Here is a 20,043-nt window from a genome sequence, read left to right on the forward strand (position 1 = left end):
TTTCTCATGACTTTCCACTGCTGTACAAATAACCATGGAGGAAAGCAAACTTTAGTACCAAAAGTGCTGGTGAACTGTTTTCTCTGGAAAATTCAGTGTTCAAAGATGTCTTCAAAGTTTATTTTTGTTTTCTACCAATTGCAGTTTTAAGGTCATGATAATCCTCATCGTTATTTCTCATAAAATTGGCTATACTACAAATAATTCAAGATTCAAGTGTGTTGTGTTTTTAGTTTTTCTTAGAAAGTTCAACTGAATTTTCACATCAGCAGCTCCAAGCATGGTCTCGAGCCTGTGTGCAACATAATGACCAGTTGCTCAAGTGCGCATAGAAGTACATTGTTTAAATAAAAATCCTGGTTGGACCAGGCTCTGAGCAACATGATCGAGCTGTAGGTGTCTCTGTTTATAGCAGGGCAGTTGGACTAGATAGCCTTTGAAAGTCTCATCAAAACAAGCAACAATCAACAAAAGCCCCCAGACTTATAGCAATTAAATCTAAAAGTGAAACTGAAGGTAATTTCTGTGGAGCAGATGCAGTGAGGAGAATTAAGCAGAATCATGTTTGTTTAGACCATAAGAAATGATACTTCTGTTTCCTATTCTTGAGACATAAGATAAAAAGGCAAAGTTGTTAAAACATCATAAAATTTTCTTAGCAGAGAAAGATAAGTTTATTTAGATGTAGCATGCTTCATATAAACATAATTTTAATTAATATTTAAAGTTAAAAATGTTTTTGTCTTTCTATAAATATGCTTTTGAGATTTCCTCTTTAGAAGGGTTTGATATGATAAATACTATATATTTGTTAAAATACCATATTGCTCAATTCTGAAAAGACATTCCATCAGGAAAGTTGGTCACGTAGTTATGTCTTCAGGGAGATTTCATGTCTGTTCTGAATTTTCTAATACTGACAAAACAATATAACAAACACTAAAACAGATACTGCCCAAATAGTGTGCTTTACAACAGAGAATATTTTACATACATTCTTCTTCTAAAATACAGTTACAGCATTTGAAGTGATAAAAAATGAAATTACAGGGGGAAAAAAATCAAAACATTTAAAATTGGCACAGAAAAGAAAACCTCTTGCGTGTAGAATATTCATTTATCATCTCAAAACATGGACATGCTTATATTAGAGGTGTAGACTGTTGCACAGTGCATGTGAGTGCATGTGGTTTTCTACTGTACATGGCAAAGCTGGTAGTCTTCAGCTGAGATCAAAGATCGTCATATCAATATGATATAAAAGTTTCATTTTGTAACTTATATTCAATTAATGCAATTACATGGTGTATATATACATATATATGTTTAGTTTAGTGCATGGTGATTATTCCAAGAATAGCCAAGTAAGTTTAACATAATAAAGAAAGTTAGTGGGCAAGGACAAATCCGCTGATAACCCAACACACTGATTGGAATTAAAATACCACATACAGATGCACTGTGAAAATGATTGGAAATTATATTAGTGTTGATTTGGCAAATGAGATTTTTCTTTTGGCACGTACTTAAGGAAACAAAGATATTTTAGCCCTGCTAGTTCTTGTACAATTCAGTTGAATATACTGCTAAAAATGGGTATTTTTCTCTTTACTATTGAATAGCAAAGATATTCTGTGCTTCTCTTTGATTTAGTACATCTTTATATTAAAATTAATTTAGTAATCTAACTTCTGAATCTGGAAATTGAGGGTTTCTTTTCCACAGAGAATATTCTGTTGCCAAATACATTTGAGGTCCATTATTTCCTTCTGTACAGTTTTCCTTCAGAGGTATTTCTCTTTTATTCATTTTTGTTTACTTAAAATACAAAATCTCTTTTTATAAACATGAGCATTACTGCTAACATTAAAAAGGAAAAGGTTTATGAAATCTTATACATCCATTTACCACCTTACTACTGCAATTTATAAATAAGAGATAGATTTCTGTAACAAACCCAAACCATTTAAACATATCATCTAATTTTTACATGTTAGGCATTTAAAAATAATTCACTTTTTCAAAATCATCTGGTTTTTGCAGTGCAGGAAGATTTGGGTCTTGTGCTCTAATATCGTAATGGCCCCAAGATAATTATTCTCTATGATGAAGGGCTGTTGTGATGTTAATAGGCTGTACTGCCTTCTAGAAACGTTTTTTTTTTTTCTTCCTGACTCAGTTTTCATGAACTCCGCTCACAGATTGGTTTTGCGGTGGGTATAGACATCATGGCAACTTCACAACAACAACGCACGCTCCAGCCCTTCCAATATTGACAGGAACTTCCTTAAAACAAAAGAAAAGTGAAAAAGGACAAAACACTTTTAGTAGACTTTTATGGGCAGGACCGGATAAGTTATTTGTTGGTATAAAGGAAAGCAGTTTGTTTATTCACGCTAATGTACCACTAAAAAAAAAATAGATTTAACAAGAACTGTGAAAACAGTCTGAGGTTTTTGAAAACAAGTGTTTTGAGGCTGCTGAGGACTGTTGGGGTGTAGGTTAATGGTGTTGCTTTTTAGTTATTGTAAAAAACTTGCATATCCTTTTATCCAAAACCACGGACTCTGTAGCTACAAAATAATCTTGACAATTTTAATGCTTTCTTATGGTCTCAGAGTTAATGAAGTTAAATGTTGGAAGTGCCTCCAGTAGAGGGCAATGCTGACAAAGGCGTTGAAGCTCTAATAGTGCTTGGTAAAGAAGCACTCTTAGTTAAATAAACACTTCTTAATTAGCATTATTTCACCTTAACATATATCATTTTTCACAAAACCATTTTGCAATGTAGTCGTTTTCGCTTTTGCTGTTCAGGTAGGTCTTGCTATTTTTAGTTACCTCTGTCCACTCGTTATTTTGAGCATCATAGGACTCCACAGTATCCAGATATGTGTGGCCATCATAGCCGCCAACAGCGTATAGTCTGTCCCCCAGAGGACAAATTCCAACTGCATCCCGAGGTACACTCAACGGAGCCACTGTTGTCCAAGTATCTGTTTTAGGGTCATACCTGAAATGTTTTATGATCAAAATTAGAAAAATATGTTGCAGAAATACATTGATAGTTCAGGTTTTAAGAGCTGGCACTTACGTCTTTTCCCCTGTATTGGAGTTTAGCTTATGTTATGAAATAGGATAGGGAATCACAAGGAATAGGATTAAATTCTTTATTTGGCCACTAGAGGGATCTTCAAACCCTTATTTTCACTTAAATGTAAAGCATACATTTCTATCTGATTAACAATCACTGTGTTTTGCACATAGATGAAGCCTGAGGGAATGATCCCAAGGCAGCAATTGAATCAGAAAAGTTAATTTCAGAGCATTTTTTTCCCTGTAATGATTTTTGTTTTCTGTTTCTTATCATAATTGATGTTTCCAGAAGACTTCACCACAAAATAGATTAATCTCACAAACTTAAGTTAATCGCATAACTCATAATCTTAAGCAAAGTTTGTGTCTCATATAGTTTTTATCATGTTGGTCAACACCAGCGAAACTTGGAGGAAGAGACCTTAAGTATTTTGTTCCTATGGCATATGAGAGATGCAGCCCAAAGCTGGATTTTGGCACCTGAGAATTACAAATTCCCATGTTGAGTTCATCTTACTGTTTGAGTTGTCTTAACTCACCCTCAGTCAGTTCCAACAGATGTGAGAACATCTGAAGGAGAAATTTTCATGTGGCAGTTGTTTCCTTAGCACAAAATCACTGCAAATCAGTTCTCATGCTCAAAAATATAATTCTAAAAAGCATAACGTGCTATACAAAGGTAATGTTCCAATTCTGAAGAGATTTTCATTGCTGAAATTATATATTACCCAAAGTGTTTAAAAAAGAAAAATGTCCTTACCTTTCTACACAGTCAGACAGTCGAGAACAGTGGTTGGAAGCAGGTGCATCATGACCTCCCACAGCATATAAAAACCCATTGTATGTTGCAACACCAACACCACCTCTTCTTTTTGACATCGAAGCACAGAGGCTCCACTTGTTCGTATGTGGATCAAAACATTCCATTGATTTTAAGCAGGAGCTCCCATCTCGTCCACCAACTGCATATAGTCTGTGATAATTACCCACAGGAAGACAGTTTCAGTCCTTCTAATAAGAATATTTCATTAACTTTATTTAGACAACTTTAAAGTTCGCAGTATACCTAATATTTACTCGCTGACCACAATTATATTAAGTATATTTTCCTCAGTGTTTGTATTTAAGAAAATGTTCAGGACAGAATTTACCTTACGCATATGTCTCCTTGTCTCTTCTGCATTAAAGGCACTTAGCAAGCTACTGGAGACTCAAACCAGATGATGTTGAAACAATGTATCACAACATGTAGAGGGGAATAGTGGAAATCCTTATTAAGAACTTTGTGTCTCTTTGTCAATGTATTTTACAAAGACTGAATTTCTTTTGTATTTCAAATTAGTTTTGGTGCTGCTAGACTGTGATAGTTTACACAGTGGGTGTAACAGGTGTGTTACTGACTGTGCCAGCTGCTCAGGTCCTTTTCCCACTTTGGCCATTGCTTACTGCTATGAAATAGAGAGTTTTTTAGTGCAACTAATTAGAGACCTAGGGAGTACCTCAGCTTGTCCAGAATGAGTCACCCAAATCCAGTTAGTTGAATTTTGCTTAAGATGGGCTTGTCTTTTCCAGTGACTGGGATAAGTTTTAGACTGCTCTGATGTATGATTTAAAAATGCACAATCTTGACATCTAGAACAATACAAAAATTGTAGCTCTGTCTTCTGATGTTTGTGAGTTGAATCACAGGCTTGAATCCTGTTGTGCAGTTTGTTGCTTGGCCCATAAAAAGCTTGAGAATGGGATTTGTTATCTTTTCATACTTTACTCTTCGATACAGTCTACTTGTTTACACAGCGTTCACAGAGAGAGGAAATCACTGACTTTGCAAACAGATTTTCTTTCTCCCTAGAGTACCAGGGATCGTCTAAAGATCTTAAAAAACTCTTGTCTCGTTCCCTGAGGAGAAATCACATATTCCTTTATTGACTGATGTTTTCAGTAGACATTTATTGGTCAGAAATGTTGTCCCACTGAAACTATCTGTTTTCTGGTGAGATCAAATAGAAAAAACAAAAAACAGCATGCTTTAGGGAAACAGAAAGAGGAGAAGCATTTTGCTCAGCTAGACTGCAGCAGTAGCACTGAATGAAGGACGTTTGAGTTTGGCTTGCCCTGGTATGCCAGTGATTACATCACCGAGCTAAAAGACGTGATTTAAGCCAAGCAGGAGACAGGGTGTATTGGGAGTGATTGAGAACAGTCAGATCGGGCTGGATTTCCTCTCTGATGAAGTAGCTTCCTGCACATCCCTGTGAAAGGCACCCACAGGAATTTCTAGTGAAACTTATGTTTAGAGTATTTCCTCTGGGATACAGCAGGCACTTGGTCAGACAGTTCTACTCCTCTCAGATTTTTTGCATAAATGCTTAAAATCATGTCATGTTCTACTGCAAAACCTTGTTTTTTGTATATGAAGAAGATTTATGTTTGCAAATATCTGATGTCTTTATTTCTACTCTATATCCTCTATATCACAAATCACTGTAATTTCAGAAGTGGATAGGAAAGCCAATGATAAGGTTTCAGGATAAGCAAAAATTTCTGCATACAACTGTTCTGAGCCCCTCCAGACTCTGCGCTGAGGCTTTCTATCTCAGATTGCAATAAGAGGGAGTATCTGCTCAAGCTACGCTTTCTAGTGTAACCTGAGGTTTTCTACCAGGCTTTCCTATTTCTAGCACCTGATGACTTTGCTAAAGAGGGGAAAATTATTTCAAATGGTGCTTCCTTAGATATACTGATATCAAAATGCAAACATAAATTTGGATTTTTTTTTTTTTTTGAGGTATTTGATCAATACTTTCCATAAGTTACAGATCAGGTAAAATTCTGGTTTTCAAATTGCCTTAAGTTTAAAAATATTTAGAACATGTCAGCAAGTTAGAAAACAGTTTCATACATATTAGAGGAAAAGCTTTTCTTTCTTATTTTTGTGCATTATATTTTTTCTTTGTTTTCTTTGTTTTCTTATTAATTACTAAAGATTGAAAAGAAAATATAAGAAACTGCATTTCAAAAGAAGGAAGTAAATGAAAAAGCAAAGGGAGTTTTTCCTGTTAACATACTTGCTATTTAATGCTGCAACCCCTACAGTGCTTCGGGGGGTGGACATGCTAGCAACGTAATTCCATTGCCGGGCTTGAGGGTCCCATCTTTCTACGGTGTTCAGGTAACTCCACCCATCATGGCCACCAACAGCATACATTGGTCCTTCCAGCATTGCTACTCCTTAAAGAATAGAATTAGGGACAGATTACTGTATCTAATAATTTCAGTGAGTAATGAAGTATTAACTTCTCACTTTAATTGCCTGTATACAGATAAGCAATTTCAGTGGTATTAAGCTATCTAAAAGCTTCCTTGTCATTAAGAAGAATAAACAAAGATAAACAAAATATGTTGTACACAGTATCTTTCAGAATAAGCATTATAATTTGCTTAAAGATCAGAAGAAAGCTGTTAGTTTTGATGTTTTCTTGGAATTTTTCTCCCAGTTCTGCAGACCTTATTCTAAATCAAATCTGCCACTCCTACATGAGAAACAATGCTATTCTTTAAAAAAAAAAATAAAGAATAAAGATTGGGCCAGACAGTGAACAAATTGTCCACAGCAACCGACTACCTGTCCCTTCTTCTGAGTCAGCTGAAGCTCTGTAGTCCCACCAGCATGAAGCCAAAGTAGATGGCAGCTGGCTGGCCTCGATGCCATTACTGTACTGTAATGTTCTGGTGCCTGTTGAGTGGAAATAAGAGCTGGCTTGTCTGTGGTGCCCTTGAGGCACAGGAGAGTAAACTTGGCTGTCTATTCAAAGCTCTCTGTGCACACATCCTGTGTTATTTACCATCCTCAGCAAGAGGTTCCCCTCCCTTTGTGGAGCTGCTCATGTCACTGATCTTTGCTCCCTGTTAGGTAAGGCAGCATGTTGGAATTTGGCTGCTTAAAAGTTTTCTAAATCCATCTTTTCAGGTCTAAATATTTATGGCCTAATTTTTATTTTTTCAAATGTGCTTAAATCTCCACAAAATCAAACAAAAACTAACGCGGCCAGCTTTGCAGACTGGGATGGTATACAGTCAGAAGCCTAACTGGGCATTCAGGACTTAACTACTGCAATCTATTTGTTGGCTAGAATCATGCCCCTACATAGAGACTTCATTCTGTTTTGCCTTAATGTCCTTCTTACTGTTACTTGTTTTTCAGGAGCCATATTCCCTCCCATAGTCTCCTCAACAATGAACTTATCTGTTATTGTTCCAGAATTACACTCTGGATTTCACATTTGTTTTGTTAATTCACCGTGAATATTAGGATTGCTGGGCATTAAAGGACATATATGTCAGACTATAGTTGTGCTCTCTAAAACTTGTAATTTCAACATTAATAGCAGTGAAGTTGTACTAATTTTGTACCAGAGATGTTTTCTTCAACATGAGTAACTCTTTGATTTGATTTTAGAGGTGTACCCATGAGCTTAAGTCATTATTTTCAGAATCTGAAACTCAGGTTGTTTCTCTATTGAAAATGTACACCTTGATGGCTAAATTGGATGAAGAGTTGATACTTGTCCCTATTGCTTATATTCTGGAATTTTATAAATGCAAAATTAACCCTGGAAGGCCACTATGATTTAGACAAATACTAATAGATATCACTTTCATAAAATTATGTCAACAGGCAAAGTTGTCTTTGAAAAATATCTTCTGCAAATATTGCTGCATTTTAATAAAAGCTTAAAAAAGCTGTCAGAGTGAATCTGCTTGTGATTTCAACTATTTGTAAAGAAGCAGCACCTCTTACCTAGGCCATGTCTGTGTGTTGACATAGGAGGCATTATAGTCCAGACTTTGGTGATAGGGTTGAAACATTCAACAATATTGGAGGTTTTCAGACCATCTCTTCCACCCACAATGTAGAGCTTGTTGTCAATTACTGCAACTCCAAACTGTAATCGTCTGCCATTCATGGTACCAATTTGTATCCAGCTATTAGTCCTAAGGTCATACTTTTCAATTGTAGTGGTGCCTATAAAAGATAGTAGTATGTTAAAATATGAGACAGCCTTGAACTGATCACTATTCATCAGTCAGTATTTGATCCATTTTGATCCATTATTAAATTGTAAAAGACTGAAATTCTGTATTTTGACCTTTCCTACATCTTCCTGAGAGCTTCATTTGCAAGAGTGAACACAGTGTGACAGCTGTATTAATTGCATGCACGATTATCAAACAGATGGGAATAAGCCATTAATAGGAAGGTGTGGAATTAAAGCTGATTTTTTAGCACAGAGCACTTGTAGATAAGTTAGACCTGTCACCCAGTTAAGTAGTATGAGGGTAGTGGGTTTATTTGTTCTTAGTTCTTTCTGAGGATGGTATCTCACAACTATATACTTGTTAACCACTTTTTTTTGGCCTAACTTAGTAGTTCTTCCTAAAACTGAAAGTGTATCCGTGAATCTGCCTGCTTCAGTTTCCTTTGTGCAGTGTAGGCAGGCAGAAGGCTGAAGTGTGTGTGACTGTTTGGCTTCCACAGGCAGCTTCTCTGAGGTTCACCTAAGCAGCCTTGCAATAACTACTCGTCTGCCATAACATGTAAGCTGCATTTTCAGTTTTTTCAGGTCACTGAACTTCTGGTCATGGTTTTGCTGAAAATATTCATAAGGCCCCAACTCCCCGCCATTCAAAACTGACACTTTTCCGTCTGCTGGCTCCGTCAGTCACACTCAGCTGCTGTAATTGCCCCCGTGAGAGCTGATTTAGCACTGGGGGAAACGGCTGAGCTGCTGCTGAGGCAGGAAGAGGCAATTGCCAGTTGCACATGCAGCATGCTGTGGAACTCAACTTCAGCTCAGCTGAAGGCAACCAGATGAGAAAAACAGAGCTGATTTCCTGTCTGTTCCTTGACTGAGATTTGTAACAAGAGAACTCGTATTTTAAGGATAACAATAGGCAATTTGTGGTTGAATGGTTTGTGACTGCAAAACAAGCATGCAATAAAGCAGAAAAGAAAGATAGTTTCCTCTAGAGATGTTTTCCTTAGTAAAATCTGCTGTAATTCAGCTGATATACTCAACAAATATAGTGAAAAAAGTGTTTATGTATGTGATATTTTTGCTTGTTTCCCTCTACATGCCTTTCCAGATACATAGATTGGGGAAGAAGCTGCTTGATCCATCTGCTATAACAGAAATTTAATTCTGAGCAACTCACAGAGCAAACTCTCTGTTTGCTCTTCTCTGCTTTGATTCTGTCTCATTTATTTTATGCTAATATGTGAGTGCCCCAAAGTTCTTAGCTTCAAAAGAAGTATCTCACATACTGAGAAAAAAAAAAAAAAAAGGAAAAAAAAGAAAAAAAAATGAGAAAAATATATTAAGGTGTACAGTGTGTTCGTACCCTGTAGGCTGAAATTTTTACAGAGGCTTGAAAGTAGGTTTCAAAAGTTAATGTAGTTTAGGCACATTCACATTTTTTTTTAAATACCCATCCAAAAGTGGCTCTTTGATCTTTTCTTGATCATTTGAAGTTGAGATTTGACTTCATATACCACCTGAGATAAGCACAAAGCCAAACCTGGCACTCCCTGAGAGTTGTTGTGTTCTTTATCACAGAAAGCACATTTTAGCCAGAGGTTCAGTTCTTCCCTTTTCAGAGATGTTCTTCCAGTGCCTCTTAGTCTCTTAGATTCTGTTTCCTTTATCTTAGAGTCCAGCTCAGGCTGAAGGTATGAGTCAGAGTCATAGAAGATAGCAGGGAGGAGAGGAAGCGCTGTTCTTCCAACCATCAAAAGGCAAAAGTTCAAACAGCTGGCTCTACTCCAAGGTAATAAGTAGAAGAGGCACCAACAGGAAATGAAGATGTTGACTGAAATAGCCCATTCTTTGTATAATCTTTACTGACAAAAAAACCCTATGATAAAATTTTGTTCCCATTTTTAATAGTTTAAAGGTAATTTTGAGTTCTTGCTTATTTTATGTCATTCATAAATAACAATTATTGCTAATTAAACCTCACTGGTTCCTATGGCTTAACTTCATTTATCTAAATTGTCCTGAGAATGAATGTTTTCTTTTCGTGTTATGATCACAGTGAATGCACAGTTTGCATTTAAATTGATTGCAGAGGGTAGTAAGGTAGCACTGCATAGGAAACGTTAGTCATCAGCAACTTTTTTCAAACCATGAAATGGATTAACTTCTCTTGATTCTATTAATAGTGAATTCACACAGCTAAAAGTAATGCTGTTCAGCAAGTCACTAGACTTTAAACTAATTACAGTTCCTTGGCACCAAGCAGTGGAGTTCTGTAGAAAGTAATTTAATATACTTCCTACTAAATGGAATAGTGTAATTTGTAAAGCTGTAGAAGGGTTGCCGTTGTGAAAATCAAACCATAAAAACTGGAATTTATCTGTAACATTTAGCTTTCAGCTACAGACCTGAAGAACATTCTATATGTGATCCTGAAAAAAACAAAAAACAAAACAAAAAAAACCAACAAAACAAACAAACAAACAAACAAACAAAAACAACAAACAACAGCAGGATTCTAAAATAACATTAAATATTTCTTGAAATATTTTGAATGTTAGTTTTTTTCTGGTTTGCAAAGTCAAACTTTGCACAAATTCTTATGAAATTTTGGATGTTAAGATCACTATTTGAAACTTGTCTGAACTTACGGCTGTATGCATGTTATTTAGAAACAGGATTCTTGCAAGAAGGAAGAGTATCTGACATATGGGATTGATTTCTACATACTTTCCCTCCTTTTCCATCCTTAAATTGCTGTATTTCTAACAGAAGCTTTTCAATAACTGTCATATATTCTCTGGATGTCTGTAATACAATTAATCAGTACGGCTTAAAAAATTCAGCTTACCTTTAGTGGCATCCATACCTCCTACAGCATAAAGAGCACCCACTGTAGACTTCCTAGGCTTTGTTCTTGGACTCTGCATCATGGACCGTCTTTCTGGTAGAAGATGGTACTTCATAGCCTCCATGAGAAGTTTCTGGCATTCTAGGTCGTCTGCAAACATTGGACTATTTTCTAGATCGGCTAGTAACTAAGAAATGAAAAGTGATGATCATATGTGTATCTAAATCATTAGAAGTTGGATGTACTTCAGTAAGTAAAGTCTATGAAGATACAAAGATAGGAGAAAGTACTATCTGGAAAAAAAATGTACTTTTGAGGTACCTTGAGACTGATATGTTTATAAAGTTAATTGTGAGCACAGTAATTACATTTACTTTTCTCTTCTACGTTTACAAATACTAATCATACCTATTATGGAGTTAACAAACAAACAAACAAAAACAGAAAAAAAAAACTTCCTTATCAGGAAACAACAAATCAGAAGCAAAAAAACAGCACTTCTCTACAGGTGTTTTATTTTCTTTCTATCTAAATGTTGCTTGAGGCAAATATTACAGTTTATGGTTAAGGGCCCTGTTAGCTCTTCACTTCCGTACCTGAGGGGGAAGTAGAGGCAGCCTGATATAAGACAGAAGCATCCCCAGGTCTTGTTGCCGGTTTTGCAAATCATGTCTCACCCACATCATTAGTGCCTGAAATATAACTTCCTCATCTGGAACATTGATGTCATCGCTAGACAGGAGTTTTGCAATCTCATTAGCAGGGAGCAAAAGAAATTCCTGGTTTTTAATAACTTCTGTGAAATGTTCCTAAAAGGAAAAATAGATTTCAATGCACTCATGATTTTCACACCTTGAATTAACTTTTCCTTAGGTAATATAGTCTTTGTATACACTGTAGTTCTGTTTTTTTCTACGGTGTAGGGAAATATAATACATATTCTGCGTCACAGAGCCCCCTTCTACCATTTCAGGGAGACTAGTTTCTCTTTGAAGCCTTGCTCTTGTAGGGCTGAGGAACTGTGATCAACTTCACCACTACCATGCTTACAGCTGCAGTTGTCAGGCTTCCTGTTGGTATGTCCTAGCAGGATCTGGTACTGGCAGTTTTCACCATCAGTGTGATCTTGACACTGCAGCTTAGTAGAAATGCAATTTGAAGACACATGTTGTATCTTATTAATGGTTAGTGGGTATTCAAATTAAATGTATAGCTTGCGTTACAAATGGATTTCCAAGCTTTAAACTCTATTCAAATTTGCAGATCTTTTCTGTATCTGGTGCTGAGCAGTCGAAAATGGAGGGAAATTATACTCACTTTCCTGATAGTACTTTGGGGCAATTGAAAACTGGGCAAATCTTAGGAAAGTGGCTTAAGACCATAATATACTGCTATAATAAAACAACCAACTCCAGACATGACATCAAATATGAAATCGTTTGAACCTTTCAAAGAATTATTTTCTGTATTACATTGTACAGGCCAGTAAAACAATGCTAGAATTGATACTGAAATATTTTATGTTTGCTTGTGCTAATTCCAGATAAATGTTTTGTTAGCTGTTCTTTGAAGTTACGTGCAGAGAAACGCATGTTGGGTTTTGCCTGTATTTGAAATACTAGCTTCCATTTATGTACCTGGAAGAAATGTATCTTATATAGAAACCAGAAATGGGGCAAATGAAGAAATTTTAGTAAGTGATACCTGTATTATTTATTTTCAGTAGTCTCTTAGCTTTCTGCAACTCTTTACAAGAGAACTCAGTATGTAAATATGGAAGCACTTAGTGATTAAAGGATATGTTAACTTTTCTGTGCTCTGCACATCCTGCTTTAATATTTTGTGACATTCAGCGAATAGGAACAGGAAGGCCAGTCCACATTTAGTTACAAATACAATACAAGATGTTTATCAGAACAAGGTCTATCTGCATGTAAAGATACTAGGCAGGAAACTGTTAATACTTTGCATCAATGGCTGAAGGAGATGAAGGGAAAAGCTTCCTTTGTGTCTGTTTTTGTTGAATGGATGTGGTGTTTATAGCTTATCTTCTGTAAGTGTTTAAATGTTTCTGGTTCATTTGGATGATCTCTGTATTTACAGTACATCTTTATAGTCTTTTCCCTAAGGTACACATTTTCAAGTGGTTGAGGCTGGCCTGACACAAAACAGAATGTTTTATTTATCCTCTTCCACAACAGTTTGTGTGCATACATTGGTACAATCTCTGTTCTCTGTCCTTTGAAAATTAGCTCAGAAGTCTGGTCTGTGAGTTTAATGCAGTTAAAGTTGAGGCCCATGTGGCTGGGACTCGTGGGACATAAGAAGTAGCAGAGGGGGGAATTTCCTGTTTTTATCTGAGGAAATAATGGTATGGAGCAGCAAGGACAATGCTGTTATGTAGGGCTTGAGTGATCCTTCTAGCTTCAGTGCCCTTTTTCAAACTTTAAAATATAAAAAAAGTCTAGATTGCTGCTGAAGGAACCATTCATTAGTATGACAGGAAGGAGCACAACCAGTGCCCTCAATCTGCACATGCCACTCTCATTTACTTCATCATGTGGACGTGTGCGGTCTCTTCCTGGAATGCTCTTAGCATTATGAAGCCTCTAAACTGGTTTTGACATACTGTGCTAATATTTCAAGCATAAAGCTGCCATGTGTCTCCTAACAAGGAGTTCTTTTTATATCCATTTAGCAGTAGCAGTTGCTATTCTTTTTGTGTTTAAAGATGCTGTAGCACATCTTGATGCCCTGAATATTTATCCCTTGATTTGGTTTCACAGCCAGCTATCTTGTTTCTCTGCTTCCACACTGAATATTCATTTCTCACTTTCAGCCGGAGGAGGATTATGCTTCAGTCAAAGATGTGCTTCTTTTTAGCATTCCAAATATTTCTCATACATTCTTTATTCTGGATTTTGTTGTGTATGTGCCTCACCTTAAAATCAGCTTTGGAATTTTCTTGGTGTTGAATCAAGAACGTGTGAATGGGCCATTACTGTTTTCCTCTTGACGTTGTCCATTGTTAGACCCTGTGGTTTTTTTGTGTTTTTTTGTTTTTTTATTTTTTTTAATTTGTTTATTTGGAAGAAATGCATGCCTATCATACAAATTTAAGTTCAGTAAGTATATCCTTCTCCAAGGCAATATTCTGAAATAGGAAACATAACTGAATATTTGGATTTCTATGCACACTCTTCTCTCCTTTTTATATTTCTGTAACAGTCACAGATCTGAAATTTCTCTTTGGAGTCTGAGCTGGGCAGAGATGTCCCCAGGTCAGGGACTGTGCCAATGCAGGAAAAGCACAGCCACTGCATTAGGCTCAGAAAGCTTCCTCTGCTTCACCAAAGCCCATGTATTTTTTGGGAGAGTGCTCACACTTGACATCAATATTCTAATCGTAAAACAGGTAGATTCTTTAACTTACCATAGTGTATGTGTGTGCCACCTTCAGGAGCTCTGTGCAGCCCTGAGCATCTCCAAAGGAGCGGATCCCCAGGCAGTTGGAAGGGTGGAGCTGCTTCATGAGGAAGTTGCAGCATACCTCAATGACCTGGGATAGCTGGAGAAGACAAGCTGCAGCTAGCAAACTTTCTATAGTGTCTTCCTTTAACTCTAGAATACCTGTGCAGTTTGCATGTAGGGAAAAAATACAAGTTTTCGGTCATTTTCTTTGTAACTTTATTTACTTGAAATCTTCCCACTCCCTACTTTTTCTGTGCCTGCAAAAGAAAATATTGAAAAGTGGCCTGTAATTCACAGGTTCATTTTCCTTTTATGCTGAAGGAGTCTTTAAACACATCTTAAGAGATTTAAAGGATTTGGTAGATTTTGAATAAAATTACTGGAACAATTTTACTGGAACTTTAACACCATCAGGTCTGATTTTACTTGAAAAAAGAAAACGAGATAAAGACAAAGAGGGGATTAGACAAAAACCTTTCCCAAAATTCACATGTGGATTTCTGAAAATGTATCATAAATTTTTATTACACATAAGAACTTCAGTATCAATAGCTAGGAAATGCTAACAGTAGATGCTTGCAGGAAACCTGATTTCCTCATTTATCTATGAAATGATTGTATGATGTGAGATTTTTTTTTTATGTTCACAAACAGGCTGGAAGATGTTTATTTAATTAGATTTTCCTTTCTTATGCTCAGTAGATACTTCAATTCCCTAGCTGATACCCAGCATTAAAGTGCTGTTCTGAAAAAAAGGAATTGAGTCAGGTAAACTGAAAGAGATGAAATTTAATTAGATGGGGTGACTTTTAGGTGCATGCAGATAATAAGCAGCCCACCCCCTCACTTCTTTGCAGTTGTTCTAATCCATTTCCTTGGGCAATTTATGTTTACTCAGTGCCTTATGCATGTTATGCAGCATTCCCTCCTGCCCTTATTTATCCTCATTTGTACCCACAAGCACATAAAGGGTCTATTTTGTGTATAGAAACTCCTGTTTCCAAGCTGTATTGCAGATGGCTTATCTTTTTTGACTTTTGTCTCTTCACACAACAGTCAGGGTTTATGAAGTAACTGACATAGCAAGTAAAGAAGTCTTCTGTTTTTGACGTTTATGATAATAATATTCTATTAATTACATTGGAGTCCTTGTTTTAATTTAATCTGTTATTATTCTACCCCCTTTTTAAATTATGAGAGCTTGGAAGAGGAAGGAGCTTTACGTTTTAGTTTTCTGGCTGGGGTGGCTGCCATCTTCCTGAGTATTTTGCTGAATACCAGAACATACAAACATCGAGAATCAGCTGCACAGGTTTGAATGATCTGGATACTTCTGACTATGATATATGTAGTACACAGCAGTTATGTTCTGCATCACTTTACCCTGCTTGGTATAAAGCTCTTAAAAGGGATTTCACAGTTTTCTGAGTTATTCTTGGCTATTTGGTTCAACCCTTTGAGGTACAACAGAATAGTGTTAAATTCTGAACTCTGAGAGAAAGAAAGCAGGAGATCTACATACATCTACATAGTAGATGTGGGTTATGGAGGACTTACCTGTGTAGGCATAATGCACAAGAGCCTTCAGTGCGTCTGGGTCTACTCCCTCCATCTTGATCTCCTCTTGTTTTGCTTCACGTACATCATTAGTGAACATTGCAGCGAAGTAATCAGACACTGCACTGAGAACCAACCTTGAAATAGAAGCATTTTATGAGGACCACAAATCATTTCATAATATTCATGGTAAGCAAGAAATTCAATAATACCGTCTAGTAAATGGTGTGTGTGATAGAAGGATTCTCTTTACCATGTGATTTAAGTCATACAGTAGTGAGTAGTGAAGTTAAAGGGTAGTTAGTAACCTACTTCTGTAATGACTGATCATTTATAACCAGGGAGGGTAGGCATACATTTCCGTAGCATTTGAAAATGTCAGGCTTTGAAGCCATGTAAACCCAAGTGGGGCAGGTACCTGTGAGCTGGAATCTTCTGGTCTCCAGCTATGAGAAGAACATCACACAGCTGTTTCTGCTGAAGATAATTTTCCATTTTGCGGAAAGTTTGCTCTGCGTGGTTCGTAGAGTGGAAGTACTCCTCAGAGCCATTGGTGTTCATGCCAAGCAGTGAGCTGCTGGTCGTGGACAGCCTGCTGTGAAAGAGCTCATTCAGGGACTGCCACCTTTTACAAATTCTGATTATGCTCTTTGCATACATTTTGTTCAAAAGGTATTGCAGAAGCATTTGCAATTATAAAAGCTCTTATGATTCTGGTCTTGCTGTGCCTTCTTACATTTGTTTTGGTTTGGTACCTGCAAGTTTTCATTTGTAAGACTGTCTATAAATTTTAAGGTCAAGGAAGGAAAAATTATTGTGGTGAGGTGGCGCTACTGAGTTTTCTGCTTCCTACCTATCCCGTGTCCAGAATGCATCATGATAAATACAGCCTGCTGACCACTCAAACCCTCAGATGTACACATATACATGCATATTTCTCTCTGGGTGAACTCAGATTACTTTACCATTTACAAACACATTAAGACATGCCAAATCAATGCAATAAACTCTATCGTTCTTTTGAAGCTCCTTCCTACAATGTCAAGTGCATTTTCTTTCCTTTTTTTTGTCTTTTAAGAAAAAGGGGCAAATCAAGTTCACCTATAACATGTACCCTTTGTAGTTTACAGCTTAGCAAAATTAATTTGTCTCAGTTTAATGACTATACTTTTTGTTTCTTTTTCTTCAGTGCTTCATTGAAAATGAAAAAGCTGAGAAATTAGATTATATGCTCATTAGTTTTCATTAACTGCTTGATGCCAACTTCACACTCTGTAACATTTTTGTTTTGCTATTTGTCTCCTAAGCTTTCTTTCATACTTCAAACATTTTTTTCCCAAGCATATTCTGTTTCAGACTCATTATATCCATTTTAAGTACTGTATTTTTGTGTGCATTATATTGCCCTTAACCTTAATGCATCATAATTCAGTCAGAGTAATACTTGTTCATCCCTACTGAAAATGCATGGTACCAGTTTCTTGAACTTAGTAATTTCCAATAGAGTGCATGCATTTGTGAGTAGAGGAGTCATTTTCAAGCAGTAAGGATTTAAAAAGGGACTTACAGTCCAATCATTTTATTCAGTTCTGGGTACTTTTTTCCCCTTATATCTCCTGGAGTGACCTTTAATTGCAGCAGAAATAGCACCAACCATATAATTATTTTAAAAAACTAAGGTCTTCAGGGATTGAAGAGTACTAGAAGGAAAAAAAAATGAAAATCTCTGGCTAACTTTGTAAATAAAATTCTTTCTGGTTCATTTTCAGCAGCTGATTCAAAATGGTAAGTATATGATAAGATGGTGGGGAGAAATTAAATTCTGAGATATTTCTGTATTTCCTTCTATGTATGACTATACTGATATGCAGACAACTCAAATAAAGAGCTTCAAAATTTAATACTAGGGAGGAAAAATACAGTGAACTGTAGGAAGACAGAAGTTAAAATATCTTGAAGAAGGAAATCAGGAAAAATATCACTAAATCTGATAAAATCAGATTTAAATAAAATAAATAAAATAAAATCAGGGATGCTGCAGACTGCAGTACAAAGATAGGCAAGCTAGCTGCAGATGTGTTAACTTGAATATATCTACCTGTCATGTCTCGTTCCATGAGAACACAACACATTAAGAGATCTCACAGTTCATGTAAACCTACTCAGAAGCACATAGTAGATGGAAAATTGCTAGCTTTTTATAGAATGTTTATGAGTTTGGACAAAAAAAAAAAAATCAAGTATATTGAGTAATACCATTTTCGGAATTACCCTTGTGATGGCCAATAAATTAATTTTCAATTAGTCAGCAGGAAAAAATACTAAAAAACTGTTCTGAAGCATCAGAAACCCGAGTGACTTAATGCTACCTCTGCGATAGTGTAGAATAGGATGCTGAGATCTGCTAACACCAGTAGCCGTAGTATTAAGATCTTAAGATCTGAGATTAGCCTGGAGAGAGCACAGGTAAATCTATACTTAAATGATTTCAAAGTTGCTGAGCTGCACAAATTTCATCTCAGGTAGAGAGCCAAGTGAAAAAGGACTTGTGAAGGATAGTGAAAATGTGGTACTTGTGGTGCTTTTGTTAAAAATAAATAAATAAATAGATAAATCGAGCAGACCTTATAAATTGAAGACCTGAAAATGTAATAAAAAAATGTTAAGTATCTAGATGACAACTGAGAGATAAATTCCAGCCAGCGTGGCTGTTCAGAGCAAATCATGTCATAGTAATTTTTTCCTTTATTTTTTTTATGACAAGATAACAAAGCTTACTGGGAGAAAAGAATTAGGTGTCAGAAGTCATCTTGACTTTTGGATGACTTCTGACAGTATTTCACATGACGTTTTCAAAATCAAGCTAGGATGGCATGTCTTAAGTGTAATAAATTGATAGCAACAACTTGTATAGATACTTAAAATTTTTCTAACGCAGATGTTCTCAATGCACTGCAGTTGAATTCTGCATCTGATGCTGCTCCGTATTTTCCTTACGGAACGGTGTACAAGAGAAATAGGGTAGAATCATTCCATCATTAAATGATAGCAAATGGAGAAATTTTGGGGAATGGAATTTAAAGTGATATCTTTGCCCTTAACTTCTTTCACCTTCAGGCAAATTTGTACTTTTCAAAGACCTGCTCATATTTGCATGTGAGTAATTACCTGAATGAATTACCTGAATGTTAAAAAGACAGTTAAGGTAACAGCTAGATTGTAATGAATCCCAAACAAGCTCTAACTTGGAGGTGGTGGTGTGGAGAGAAAATTTAATCTTTCCTTTGGTCAGGGGAATGGATGTATCAGGTTTTGTAGTTCATTCCAGGTCTGTTCTCTACAATTATTTAAATTGTTGAATTATATTAAAATCGTTTTCTGTCTTAGTAAAGTACTCTTCATTAATCAACGCAGCACTTTTCATTAATCAGTTTATAAATGATAAATTCACTTTTCATCTTTATTTAATTATAGCATGATAAAACATAAATGCCATTTAATTGCCATGTCCTTTTTAAACTCAGTATGATCTTAAAGTGCCTCATGAATTGTGCTTGTGGCCAAAAAAAAAAACAGAAAAAAAAACCCAAATCCTTAATGATTAGGAAGCTTAAAAGGATAATATTGGATGAAAACCAGATAATGAAAGGCATATTTTGATTTGTTGTTCTTGATAAGGCTATTATTTGTGCTTTTGTGGTGACCACTCTTGTGTTGGATATTTGTTGAATGAGCCTAATTATTTTTTTCTAGTATTTGTGAAGTCCAGTTCAAGCAACAGTTCAGCAGTCACTGCTACCTGCAGGTTGTTATTTTGGACCTCTGAGCTGTAGGTCACTCCATCCATAACAGCAAACTAGATAGCTGTTAGAGATATTGCTAGGAGACATTAGGCATCCTAAGCCTTTATCACAGCTGAGAACATCAGTGTGACTTCGACTCTGAGGTTTATTGGATGTGCTTTAGCAGTGATGAGGTGTCAGACAAAACTGCAGCTTCATCAATTCAGTTTGTTTGTGCAGCATTATTTACAAT

The 20,043-nt window shown here is 36.2% G+C and overlaps 2 protein-coding genes across 3 annotated transcripts in view; one reads left to right on the forward strand and one right to left on the reverse strand.

The window, feature by feature from the left end:
* The window catches only part of LOC107312724, a 279,152-nt gene that overhangs the window by 75,226 nt on the left and 183,883 nt on the right, over window positions 1-20,043 (forward strand). The window lies entirely within an intron of this gene.
* The window catches only part of KLHL4 (kelch like family member 4), a 33,080-nt gene continuing 13,684 nt past the window's right edge, over window positions 648-20,043 (reverse strand). Inside the window, exons 2-11 of one of the 2 annotated variants that reach the window (XM_015860386.2) lie at window positions 16,427-16,600; window positions 16,009-16,145; window positions 14,414-14,610; window positions 11,577-11,789; window positions 10,981-11,167; window positions 7,895-8,119; window positions 6,162-6,324; window positions 3,854-4,066; window positions 2,839-3,010; window positions 648-2,286 (exon numbers count right to left, since the gene is read on the reverse strand). In XM_015860386.2, the coding sequence (XP_015715872.1) occupies window positions 2,227-2,286; window positions 2,839-3,010; window positions 3,854-4,066; window positions 6,162-6,324; window positions 7,895-8,119; window positions 10,981-11,167; window positions 11,577-11,789; window positions 14,414-14,610; window positions 16,009-16,145; window positions 16,427-16,600 (1,741 nt within the window). In that variant the 3' untranslated portion in view covers window positions 648-2,226. Of the gene's footprint in view, window positions 2,287-2,838; window positions 3,011-3,853; window positions 4,067-6,161; window positions 6,325-7,894; window positions 8,120-10,980; window positions 11,168-11,576; window positions 11,790-14,413; window positions 14,611-16,008; window positions 16,146-16,426; window positions 16,604-20,043 lie in introns of both variants that reach the window. The other variant, XM_015860385.2, reaches the window with a different exon arrangement.

This window comes from Coturnix japonica, chromosome 4 (genome assembly GCF_001577835.2).
Source record: "Coturnix japonica isolate 7356 chromosome 4, Coturnix japonica 2.1, whole genome shotgun sequence".
Lineage (NCBI taxonomy): Eukaryota > Metazoa > Chordata > Aves > Galliformes > Phasianidae > Coturnix > Coturnix japonica.